The following is a 13,241-nucleotide window of genomic DNA, read 5'->3' as shown; positions in this document are numbered from 1 at the left end:
CTTTCCTGTAGGAGGACTCGGGAAGGAGTCCCCGTGCTGTGGGGCTTGCTGAACAAAGAGCTACCTTTTCCGGACACAAGGTCCTGGCGACGAAATCCTTTAGATGACCGGGAGGATCTCTCTCCAGCGCGAAAGACAATTCTTCAAGGCTCAGTGTCCGAGAGAGCTGTAGCAAGCCACGCACGTGTCCCAGCGGTGGTCAGGCCCCAGGGACTCAAGGCAGAGCGCATGGGGGTCCGAGGCCGGGAACGACCGATCACAGGATGTGCATCTCGTGAAGCCTCCAGCAGCCGACATACAACATGGGAGGCAAGGCACTGAAGGGAGGTGAAGAATTTCACAAAACAAAAGAACAGAGCACACGGAAAGTTGAAAATGTTCCTGCGCCTAGCTGCCAGGTCCGACACCGTCCGTACAATAAAAAGGGACTGAGGTGAGGTGCTGGGGGAGGGGGCGGAGGGGGAAGGTATTCTGGGCCGTGCCCCCATGCGCTATGCTAAATTTAAAGGGGTAGCTCATTATTCGCTGCCTAAGGTTCCGGTACCGATCCAATGTTGTGGGACATCCACAAGGATGGAGGAAAGGGGACAGGACATAAGAGTAATCCATGGAATAACCAGATGACAGGTCAAAAAAGAATATAATTATGGCAGTGACAATTTTGAAGGGAGAAAAATGATGCTCCTTTATGTTTCTGTTTAATCATTTATAATGCGCATTGAGGTACCGGAAGGCTAAAGGGTGCAAAACAAAACAAGCACAATCAAAACACACCAAATTGTACAAACAAGAAACAAAGTATATAGAACATCCAGGGGAAAAATACAAGCCAACGCCCTAAAGAATAATAAACAATTAAGCCTCAATTATACATACAAAGAGCTACATATATAGGAGACTCCATAATACCGATGTGCATCAGAGAATTAAATTGCAGCTAGAAGACCCTCTGGGGAGATATTTACACATTCTTAAGAATGAAGGTAAAGTACTAGACCCACATCCCACTAGACTACAGTCATTATTAGAGTGCGAGCACCAGTCTTTTAGGTCGTCTACGGAGACCCTTTTATGACTGAACGGTCTTCCAAAATCTTAATTTAATATACATTTGTAGTGAACATTCTGCTGCTTACACTCAAAAACACTGTTTAGGTGATACAGTGAAGGTAACAAAACTACTTCTTGAAGGGAGAAATAATGCAGACACTACTTGGGGATAATGGGGGTTAACAATAACAAAAATTAATACATTTCAGGTGAAAGGAAAAAAAGACCACTAAATAGTCTTTGAAAACAAATGAAATTAATGCCTGCGGAAACCTTCTAGCTCAGAGGTCTGCAAATTGTGGCTCTTCAGATGTTTTGCACTACAACTCTTATGACCCGTTCAACATGGACCATACGCACTAGGATTAATAGGAGATGTAGTCCCAAGTATTTGGAGATCCAAAGGTTGCAGAACCCAGTCCTAGCTGTAGCACGAGTTATAATAACCATATTTCTATTCAAGAAGCTTCAGAAAATCAAATGGGGGCAGCTATGACGAGCATGCATGTGTAAAGCTGGAGCTCACATGGCCTGTGTGTCAAGAGATGGGATGGAAACCTAGCTGGGGTTATTAAAATATCTATACTGTCCAACAAGACATATGAAATTAGCCTGAAAATTAGATTTCTTGGGGGTTGCGAAGAATGGCATTTGATGTGCTTACACGCTCTGTAGTATCTTTATACTGCATCATCCAAAAGGTTGTGGAAGGTAAGCATATGTGCATGCATACAAGAACGTCTCACATTACCGTAGCTGAACTTGTGATTTGTGTGGGCCTTTACTGGCCAGTTCCAGGGAGATATGTTCTAGTTCTGACTGTGTCAAACTTAGAGTAGAGAAATTTTCATCAACCATTGTCCAATCTCCATCCACCATAGAACTCGTTTCAGTCAGGTCTGTAGCAGATCCAATACTGCATTCATCACCTTAAAAAAGAAATCAAGATAATTCAGGTATGGTCAGAAAGTTATTTATTCAGGTTGCAATATATATAAACCCCAGGAAAGCAGTATGTAGACAGATGGTTGGGGTCCATGACTGCATAACCCAATAAAATGCTGGGCATACATTAATGATGCCTATGACACAGCTTGCTCAACTTTTCACTTTTGTGGAAACCACCAACAAATCATTTAATATAAAGGTACTTTGAAAGCAAAATGTTTGCAGTCAATCTGATCTCGCAAGCAGATTTCAAAGGATCTTGCAAGCATTTAAATATTATGACATTCATGTAAAACCTAAACCAAAGCACCAAACATTTTAGATGAATTCATCTTCCTAAAGTGCCACCTGCCAATGGAGAGGGGTAGAGGGTAGGGGGGAGGGGTTGGTAAAAGACAATACTAGTTACAAATGGTACACAAAAGGAGCCTCTTGGTACTGTAACCTCATTCATCTCTACACTTGTGGAATAGCTTGGAACAATGATTTACCACCCTAACACTCGAAGGAGAAAACATTTGCAGTACATGTTGTACACACAGACACAATCACACCACCTGTGGTCAACAAAGATGACAAACCGACAGCGAATGAAAAAAGGCAGTCTTTTGCAAAGATTCAATTGAAAGTAAAAGTTAACTTTATGGTAAATCAAATATTGATTGGTCCTACTAAAAATATGTCGTAAACTACTAATAAACTTGTCACCTTGTCAACATGAAATACACACATGTAACAATGCATGCTCCTTACTTCCACATAGCCAGCAATGTCTACAGATTGTGTCCCCCAGTCTCACCTTATTTCCTCAGGTTTTGCCCCGGCAGTCTTTGCTGGTGCTGGGTGATTAGGGCAATATGAAAGTGCCTAGGATCACCACCAGTTAACAGACTGTTATAATATTTGCCTTGCAGTAGTCTCTTGGTAGGATGAGATGTAGAACACCAGAGCCACAATCAAAGGAAACTGGTTATACAGAATCTTTTCCGCCCTGGATTACGCATTGTGGAATTTTGTGTGCAGCTTTCACAGCCATACAAATACATATTACTTGGAAGAGGCCTCTATAAACCTAATCATGCAGGTGTGGATATGCTGTAAGTAAAACCCCAAAACATAATTGGAGAGGAGCACTGTGAAACCTTCACAAAACAATAGCTATGTGTGGATATGGAGCTCCACTGACAATTCTCCAAGGAGGACTCAAACAGATACATAAGCTGCAAAAATACTCTAAAGAACTTAGAGTACAGAACTACAAACATTTCAATCCTTTCCTCTCACACAAGCCACAAATAACATTCACATCATGGCAACAGAAGAGCCAACTGAATATTAACTTGGTTTCAGAAAAGACTTTTGGAATTTAAAATGGTTCATTAAACCATTATTTGTGAAAGGCCACATAAGACTCAAGAGGAACAAGCATGGGTTCGTCCAATTGCTTTGGTTACTGTGGCATGTCAAGTTTTCTACAGTGGTAAAGCGGTAAATTCAGGGAAGACACCAGATCTGAAATAGCCAATGGGTCACTGACATGTTATCCATTTATTTGTGAAAAATCGTATCTGCAGTCTCTACAACTTCAGATTCCACAAATTGGCAAAGAGGTATGCTGCAAGGGAGCTGTGATTAGGTCTATGGATTCTGTAGGAACTGACAACAAGGGATTAGTCTCTTCTCCCCATGCGGGAGCCCCCGCACACACCTGTGAGGCTAGGAAGGTGAGCCGGCTCCCCAACACCCTCCCTAGGGGGTCGAGGCAAAAGGGACCTCACCGGGAGACACTCCAGCCCCTGGGGACAATGACTCCCGTTGCTTTGAGGAACTCCATGGAACAAGAAACATTACAGCATACATGGAACTGTCGAACCTGTCCAATAATGTTAAGTACCAAGACTGGGCTGAAGAAGCAGCAAACAGATGCTATTATTCAGAACAAAGAGAACTGTTTCTTTAAACATAATTAACCAATTCAATGTGACAAGTGGATTAACAAACAAACATTCATCAGGTAGAGCGAGAGGGAGAGAAGAGGGAAGGGAAAAAAGGAAAGAGGAACATCTGCCAAAGTAGGGGATGTTCCCTGAGAACGTGAACCTGGGAGGAGGCGGAACCGCAGCATGACGCAGAGCCTGCGAAATCTGCGGTTGCTGGGAAGCAGCACACAGACCAACGTACCGAAAACCTGAGAGAAACCGATTCAAGTAGGCTTTGAGAGGTGGTGGTGGCGCGGCCCAGAGTGTTGTGTTGGTCAGCCTGCACTCATAACATTGCTGTTAACACCATAGGGAAGCCACAGCAAGCGGCATGGTTGCCCTTTTAAATATGGAAAAGATGAAGAGCAGAGACCGCCTAACAAGGACGCTGAGGAGAACGGCTCAACAGTGCAGTGGACGAAAAGAACAGAGCTGCCAGAAGCACGGAAACTGCTCTCCTGAACATCCGTGAAGACCTGCTCTCCAACCTGGATTCCAACACCCCCCGTGTCCTCATCTTACTTGATCTCTCCTCTGCCTTTGACACGGTCAACCATGACACTCTGCTCAACCGCCTCCGTGATAAACTGGGCATCACCGGTCAGGCCCTGGCGTGGCTGACCTCTTTCCTCTCTGAACGACCTTCCCAGGTTCAACTTGGGTCCTTTCTCTCCTCTACATCTATATCTACCTGTGGTGTTTTCCCAGGGGTCTAACCTCTTTCCCTGGCTGTTCAACCAATACCTGGCACTTCTTGCCCACTGCATTTCTGCACTATGCCCCAACTTCCAGTGCTATGCGGATGACAGAGCTCATTTTCAATCTATCTTCAGCCACCTCTTCTCCCTCTCTGATCTCCGACCGTCTGTCCGCCATCCAGGAACTGTGTGCCACCAATGATCTCTGCCTTAATGCCAGTAAGACTGAGATTTTCCTCATCGGCACACGCACTCCTTCCTTTCCTGTCACTCTCTGGCCGGCCTCTCTTGGCTGCTCTCCTGCTCCCACCTGCGAGGCTAAAAACCTCGGGGTCATCTTCGATTCCACACTCTCCTTCTCTCCTCACATCTCTGATGTCTCTAAGAAGTCACACTACCAGCTTCACCTCCACAGGAGGTATTCTTCCTTGCTTCTCCTTCCCCCCAGAAGCTCACTGTCTACAGAGTTCTGGTTCTCTCTAGGCTGGACTATTGCAATGGCCTCTTTCTAAATCTGCCTTCTTCTACTCTCCGCCCTCTGGAACTCATCCATGACAGGACTGCGAGACTTGTCCTTGGCCTCAAGCCCAGGGATCGCATCTCTCCAGGACTGAAATCTCTGCATTGGCTCCTAGTGGCTGCGAGGATTAAGTTCAAAACCCTCTGCATTGTCCACAAAGCCTTCTGGGGCCGGGGGGCTCAATACCTTCAACTCTCTTCCTAAATATATTCCTTCACGATCTCTTCACTCATCCGCCTCCAACTCCCTCAGGGTCAGTCGCTTCTCCAAGCAACGAGTTGGTGGTAGATCTCTTTCTTTGACTGGGCCCTCCCTCTGGAACAGCCTCCCTCCCTCCCTGAAACTCCAGGAGAATCATCTCCAGTTCCGGAAGCACCTCAAAACCTTTCCCTTTGCTTCTGCTTTTTCTCCTCTCCCCTGCTGACTTCCTGGCTGAAACTGAAATTGCACTGGTTCCCTGGCCACCCTCTGTTCTTGGTCCCCCGCCAGTCGCACACCTGCAATGTCCTTCTGGCAACCCCCACTTTGGGACTGTTTTCTGTATCCCTACAGTCCCACTACAAGCACTTGATAGCTGATGTCTGCACTTGCCACCAGTTGGCCGTACTTTTACTTTGTTATTTATTCTATTATCCCATGTTCTCCACTGTCCCCTCCCCCTTCCCCTGCACTTGCGCGATCTGAATGACACCTGGCCTAGTAGGATCGTTGTCGATCTTCCCTCTGTTCCCTCTCCCTTGTCGCGCCTTGAAACACTTGTGAATAGGCACGTTATAAATGTCATATCATATCAGGTACGGTCTGTGAGATCCCCAGAGACGTTCCCTGATAAGGAAGTTAACAGGGGATATGGGAGCAACGGGAAGCCAACTGACGATTTGAACCAGAAAACTCATTTCAGTAGGAATGAGAAAAACGTGAAAGTAAACTTGATAAATCTGAACTGTATTAATGTGAGCACGAGAATAATTATGTTCCCCAGAAGGGAGGTAAATGAAAGTGAAATATCAATCAGGAATTCTCTCAATGAAAGTGAGAAGAGTTTAGAACCATCATTAACAAATCTGAATACTTGCAATGAGAGAAAGCAAATAGAGATACCCAAAAGAGTGAATAATAAAGCGGCTATTTCTCTCTACACTGGGAAGTGGGGACATCAAATCCAGAAAAGCAGGAGACAAGATTGAAAGAAAATGTACGAGGAACAGAAGGCCATGGTAACCTTTAAGATAAATCAATATGAGTCAAGGAAAGACACTCCTAAAGTGCAAAGTATACCAACCTGAGGAAAGTTACACGAACTGATAAGAGTCGCCAAGAATATTGAAAAATGGTCAGTTAAGAAGTTGTTTCCAAAATAAGAAGACAAGTGCGGAAAGCACCCAGCAGAAGTGAGGCATTCTCCTGCCCTTTTTGTTGTTTCCATAAGTGATAGGGACAGATAGTATTTGTTTTTTGGACGGTAGACTTATTCAGAGACGACCGACGAGCACCTTTAGTTAGTAAAGTGGGTAGGGAACATCCCACAATGACGGGGAAAGATAGGCCTTATTCATATATTTCTTTAATAAAGACAAGATGACATGTCCTCAAAAAGCCAACATCTTTCTTCTGACCCTCCACAGAACCGATTTGAAAAATGGACTTTACTTCAAAACCGGTTGGTAATCCCAAAAAGGGAGATGTGAACCAGAGCCAATGTCACACTTGCACTAACTGAGGGAACAGTATGAAGGAGCTTTTCTTGGTTTACTTACAATGCAACTAAATAATCTATACATACAGATCATGACCTTTTGGAGGATTCTCAAAAAAGAAAATGCCCAATAATATACCAATAGAAAGATTGTATAGCTTATTGCTAATGATGTATTTGCGATCAGTAAAATGTAGATGAGGAAATAAAACTATGCCCTTGCTGTGCTGATAGGAACTTCAACTACACACTGGACACTTGTGAAATTTGAAGACAGTATGGGATTCTTTGTTTTGGAAATGGTTATGACCAATGGGAAGCTCAGATTCTTAAAAGTATTTTTAAATAAAAAGATGGTAAAGTACATGCCCAAGAAAGCAAGTGAAGAGAGCCAATGTCCCAATCGTCCATTGTCGAGCTCAGATAATTAGTCACCCTAGATTAATCAGATTGGGATGCCTCCTAGTATTCCTGCCTTTCTTGATGTTAATGTTAAAGGATATTTGTACTACGCACTATCACCACTGGAGTGGTCCCCTGGCGCTCTGGCGGCTCTGAAAAAGGGAGAGGGGGTGTGAGTTAGTGCGAATGAGCTGGAAAAGTGCAAGATAGCAGTGATGTGCTGTTGGCAGCCTCAGCCCAGTGGGTCCGTTGGCTGGGCTTGGGGTGTTTTTCGGTTACTAGTCATCGTGTGCTGTTGTGCAAGTCTATGTGTGGTTTGTTTTGTTGTTGCAGTGTAGTGAAGTTTGTGCGGTTTGCTGCGTTCAAGGCTTGTGGTTGTGTTTGGTTTGAGAGGTGTATGCAGGAGTGAAATTGTTAGTAGGTTGGTTATTGATTCATAATTGCACGCTTGGTCTAGGCTTGGCAGGAGAGTCTTATATCAATGATTGAATAACATCTCTATCTAGATGCGACGCAGGCTACCTTGAGGATACCAACTAAGTGCGGCATGCTGACATTTACAATTCTATCTAGATGTGGTGCATGCTAAGCTTAGGAGTTCCCTCTGTGTGCACATGCTAACATTCACAGTTCTGTCTAGATGCGACGTAGGCTACGTTGAGGATTCCAACTAAGTGTGGCATTTGCTAACATTCATAATTCTATCTATATGCGAGGCAGGCTACATTCAGGATTCCAACTAAGTGCAGCATATGCTGACATTTACAATTCTATCTCAAAAGTGACATAGGCTGATCTTGACCGTTCTCTATAGGTTAGTAAACATTGGCACTAGTTAACATTGGCTGTGCGGACCTATCAATGATATACAAAGCGCTATACAAATGCCAAGCAGCATAACATCACAGTATGTTAGTGCATAGTGTAGTGAAATATTTATGATAGTCAACGTTATGGAGGGGTAGGTAGAGTGGCGAGGGCTTTCTGTAGTAGAGGGATTGCTCTACCCCCCTCTCCCCCACCCATGCCACACTTACAGTTTTTGTTGGTGTCTGTTAGCTGCTGGCTTCCTTTGCTTCCCCTGCGGACACCGGCAGACATCTTGGAGCCGGCAGTGCAGGAGCCGCCCTTTGCCTTAGGGCCCTTAGCCGCAGTGCTGCCAGGCAGTGGGCTGCCTTGGTTGGGTCAATTAAGACCAGACAATCAGTCAATCACAGGTGAGGGCGGGGAAGCCACAGGGAACGGGATCGGAGCAGGTCGGGGGGGTGGGGGTGGGTCAGAGGCCGCATGTTGCAGGGAATGGGGTAGTGGGTTCCTGCAGCTCACCAGGGGTTGCCGTGCTGATAATGGCGTTCTCCCAGGTGAAGCTGCAGGCCCAGGCACACAGCATGGCCCGAATAGCCAATCACAGGGGAGGGAGGTCCGGGAGGCGGGCGGAGGGAGGGGAAGGGGAAGCCACGGGGAACGGAGCAGGTCTAAGGGGTTGTGGGGGTCCGAGGCCGCATGGTGCAGAGAATGGGCTAGTGGGACCCTACAGCTCACCTGGGGTCGCTGTGCTGGTAAGAAAAATTAACCCACGTGTAAAACGGTGCTTTTGCCAAGCAGGAAAATGCCTTTTGAAAGTGAAATGTTAAAACGATGGCCTGTGCTTGCACAGAAATGTGATGGAAGATGTGGGTTTGCTCTAACATATACAAGATATTTATTCCCAAAAAGACTTTCGGTTTGAAGAAAAAAAAATAACTGAGACCAGCAGAACAGGTTTGGCAGGCACTGACTTCAAAGGTGCCCTGCCTCCCACGGGAACAGAATTACCTTCCCCAAGTGGACCAGCCCCCTGGGCACATGAAGCCGCTAGATTCTCCACCTTGGTCTCTTTCATCAGACTGATGGCATTTCTTCAGCCAGGAACAATAGATCAGGGGAACTGGCCTTGTCACAGGCAAGTGTGAATTCCTCTGACACCTCTCCTCAGCTTCAACTGCCTAGGATCAAAGGCAAATCCATGGCAACCCTGGGAAGAGCATGACATTTGGCTGGGGGTTTGAAAGGGACAGCCTACTTTTGGAAACAAAGCTGGTCCATATGATTGAAAACACTTTATATCAAAGTATTTATTTCAGTAACCTAAAGAAGCATTAATGTAACATTTTGACAGCTTGAATGTAATTTGTGCGCCATGAAAATAAAATGTGTTATTCTAGCATGTGGGGGCACGAACGACAGTAAAGTGACAGTTCTGGAAAAAGTGTACATGACACGGTTATGAAACTTAAATGCAAATATGCACGACACTGTTAGGCTCATGTTTATCTATTTGTAGGATGTTTGATAAAATATTTTCCATAGAAATTGCGAAAGAATGAAAGGAGAACAAAGCAATATCACACAAACTTGGTGTTTGGACCGGAATGTTCCTTGCAAAATACGGAATCTGCCCATCTAATTTTCCTGATGACATTTGTGAATATAAGCATTTTGTGTCATAACTGATGTTGGCAAAATTAACTTTGGTAGAACAAAGCACATTGTAAAAAAAACAAAAAAAAAAACAACCACACTAAAACTGAGTCACTGACTGTCCAATCTGCTTACAGGGAGGCAGTAACATCCTCAAGCTGACCTATCCAATTTTAGAGGTATGTCTAGCTTAGTTCTGCCCACATAGTAAAAACACTCTGTCATTCGGTTTATAAAAGGAGGAAGCTTAGAGGGAAGTCAGGACATTCAAAAAAAAATCCAACATTCAAGAATCCTACCTTCAAAAATCAACATCCAGAGATCTAGACATCCCACATTCACCCTGCAATATTCCAGATGACAGTGCCCACTCAGAGGTAGCAGATTCAGGCAGAACCACTTATCCAGAATTAAAACCCTACAAAAATCTTAATAAATCAGAGAGATCCCAGCTGCTGCAACCCGCTATCTGTGACCAGACCCCAGTTGCCCCGCTGTGTCCCTAGTAGGGGTGTCACGGTATTAGTTTTATGACAGTACAATAACCTTCTTGCCAAATGACGGTATATCATGGTTATCGCGGTATAGCAGGTGGAGTTAACTAATCTTAACAAATTTTTTCTAAAAGGTCATAAATTGTCAGATTATTCATCACAAACAAAACCAGGCACTCAGGGCCAGAATTGGGCTTTTCAACATACTTTCCACTGAAATGCCACCCCTTGCTTCCACCATACACAAACACACGTGTGGAGAGGAGGAGGAGGGGGGGGAGCCCTGCTGCGACTGGCAAATCAAACTGAATAGCTTTTCTTAAGTGGTCATTTAGGCTTTTAGCTCCCCCACTGGCTACTGGTGAAGATGAACATGTTGCCATCTTGATAACCTGCATGCCACAGATCAATGGAGTCTGATGGTAGTATACGCTTGTGCGCACGCACTCACACACACTCTCTCTCTTTACGTTACAGCCTTTAGTTTACTTCCGGCCCAAAAGGTGTTCAGTAATCACAGACATATTACCCTTTTGTATGGCAGCAGGGAATACCCACAGAGATGAGTAAATTTCGCAGTGTGACTTATTATATGTTAATTCAATGATAGAACCAGGGAAATCCCCCATTGTCATTTGCTTAGAAAACATTATCCATTATAAATATATAAACCCCAAAGCCGCCAACCCAAGTCCCGGGAGGATAGCTCAGCGGCAACGTGCGCACCATGGAAGCAAAACGACACGAAGCAACACAAGTTCGATCCCCGGGTCCGCGCTTAGAAACCTCTGGGTGTTTAAGCGTGTTATAAATACGCAACTAAGACAAAAACAATTACACAACTAAATAAACAAAAACAATTTCTTTCAGCGCCGGCATGCATGCGGGCTGTGTGAGCGCTTTAAAAAAAAAAAAGCAAACCCTTTTCCTCCTTGGCACTGTATTTATTCTTCCTATTGCTAACATTGATTTTGTGTCAGGCACGTGTGTTTTATGGAATGGCATTAAAAATTGCTCAAACTGAAGCTACTTGGCAGACGGCACATCCAACAGTGCAAGACCATGACTGTGCAGCACTTGCTTACTGCAGCCTTTCCAAATCAGATTGAAAAGCACACTTAACGGTTTGAACGGTATAAACAATGTGACGGTTATTATTGTTCAATTAATTGGTTCACGGTATCTTTAACGGTATACCGTAATACCGTTACATCCCTAGTCCCTAGAGGAGAGCCCAGCTGTTGCCCAAGTGACCAGCTCTTTGTCCTGTGTCCCGAGGCCCGGCTGGTTGTCCAAAGTACCCCTTTCAAGTGCTTTTAGTAAGTATTACCCCTGCTCTATATCAAAATGCTGCATTCTTATCTGTTACCTTGCCATTTGTCCAACCCTATAGGAAATCCTATAAGTGTTATAGTAACTTCTTAAAATTTCTAGAATCCTCTTTGTATCCTGTCCCTAGACAAATCTTTTAGCCTCTGTGTTAGCACAATACTTTGCAACTCATTCAGTTATCTGTGTAAGTCCCTAGTATTTGAAGTAAATCAATTAATTTCCCAGTTGAAAATTCACGCTCATTGTTGCTTTTGGAAAAAAAACAAATTTGTAGAGTGTTTTTACTAATTAGTCACTAAAATAGTCTCAGTAAAATCATTTTGCTAAGAAAACAGAGTTTGCCCGCAAAATTGTTTCCCTTTTTAAACCAGATTTCCTTTCCTTTAAAGAATCCCATACTGTCACCCATCAAAAGTCACCCTTTCACTTTCATATCATAACGGTTATGTGCCTTTGTACCTTAGCATTAAAAACAGATTTCCAAATATCTCTGTTTTTGCTCATTTTCCAAGCAGTTTTGCTATTTTAAACCCGTGAAACGAAGCAATTACAATTTTGCCACGGGTGATTCTTGCTGCACGGCTTTTCCTTCCAAAGTCGATTTCCTAAACTGTATACCCGTGGTTTAGTACCTTGCCTTGTAGTTTGCGGGTTTTCTTGCTTCTTTGATGCAGCCACACACATTCTTGCCTTATCCGTTCAACAGCACATGTAAAACCACCGTTCAGTAATTCCGAGTGCCATTTTGCTAATTTTTCAAGGGAGATTAATCTGATTTTGGTCTCCCATTCAGGGGTGGTAGGTCGGATTTTCAATCCGATTTTTGCATTGTATACCCGACTCCTTGCTACTGTTCTGGTTAACAGAGGTTTGGGGGAGTGTTGCAGGGGGAATGCTTAACTGTGGTGCCATTTAAAATCACTACCCAAAAGTAATCTTGCTTTCTTTCAATTGTGCATTATGTATCTTAGGTTAGAAGGTTAAACTAAGTGTATTCTATCATTTTACTGTGTAATTATCACCACCCTGGTGATTGCTGCCCTATATTGAATGCGTTTGATTTTTATTCAAAATTCAAATAAATATTTCATTATTACACACCGGCCTGGTTCATTGTCCATTGCAACCCGGGTTGTAAGTTAAGGGGGTGTGAGACAGGTTGGCTGCCTTCTCAAAGATTGAATCTGAATGAAACAAACTTAAAAGCGTTTTAATTGTACGCCGCATCCCTGGCCAGTAGAAAGAGTCCTGGTCTGGAGTGTACCACATCTTTAAAACCATTAACAGTCTGATATGTTCGCCCTTACAGAAACTTGGCTAAATCCTGTCATCTCCAGCAATGCTATCCTCTCCCTCCAACTACATGATTTTTCAAGCAGATCGAGAAAGTAGTAAAGGGGGAGGGGTGGTCCTAATGTGTAAGGATCACCTTGACTCATGTCATTTCACATGATAGTCCCCCCTGGGAATCACTATGGGTCAAAGTAAAAACATCTGAGAACCCCTGATTCAATGTGCTCACTTTATACAACCCCCCCACTCTCCCCCAGATATTCCACATTAAAAGGAACAAATCGTGGAATTGATCACTCACATTACACAGTCTAAAATTCCATTAACCATCCTGGGTGATTTTAATCACTGGGCCAATAATTCTCTGGA

The 13,241-nt window shown here is 44.0% G+C and overlaps 1 protein-coding gene across 1 annotated transcript in view; it reads right to left on the bottom strand.

The window, feature by feature from the left end:
- RIC1 (RIC1 homolog, RAB6A GEF complex partner 1) overlaps nucleotides 1–13,241 on the bottom strand; it is a 1,165,874-nt gene that overhangs the window by 44,701 nt on the left and 1,107,932 nt on the right. The window contains exon 24 of the mRNA XM_069626020.1: nucleotides 1,802–1,979. Within this exon, the coding sequence (XP_069482121.1) occupies nucleotides 1,802–1,979 (178 nt within the window). The remainder of the gene's footprint in view (nucleotides 1–1,801; nucleotides 1,980–13,241) is intronic.

Source organism: Ambystoma mexicanum, chromosome 6p (genome assembly GCF_040938575.1).
Source record: "Ambystoma mexicanum isolate Mex_15411 chromosome 6p, UKY_AmexF1_1, whole genome shotgun sequence".
NCBI classification, from domain to species: domain Eukaryota; kingdom Metazoa; phylum Chordata; class Amphibia; order Caudata; family Ambystomatidae; genus Ambystoma; species Ambystoma mexicanum.
The sequence above is the reverse complement of the archived record's forward strand: the minus strand, read 5'-3'. Positions and strand labels throughout refer to the sequence as shown.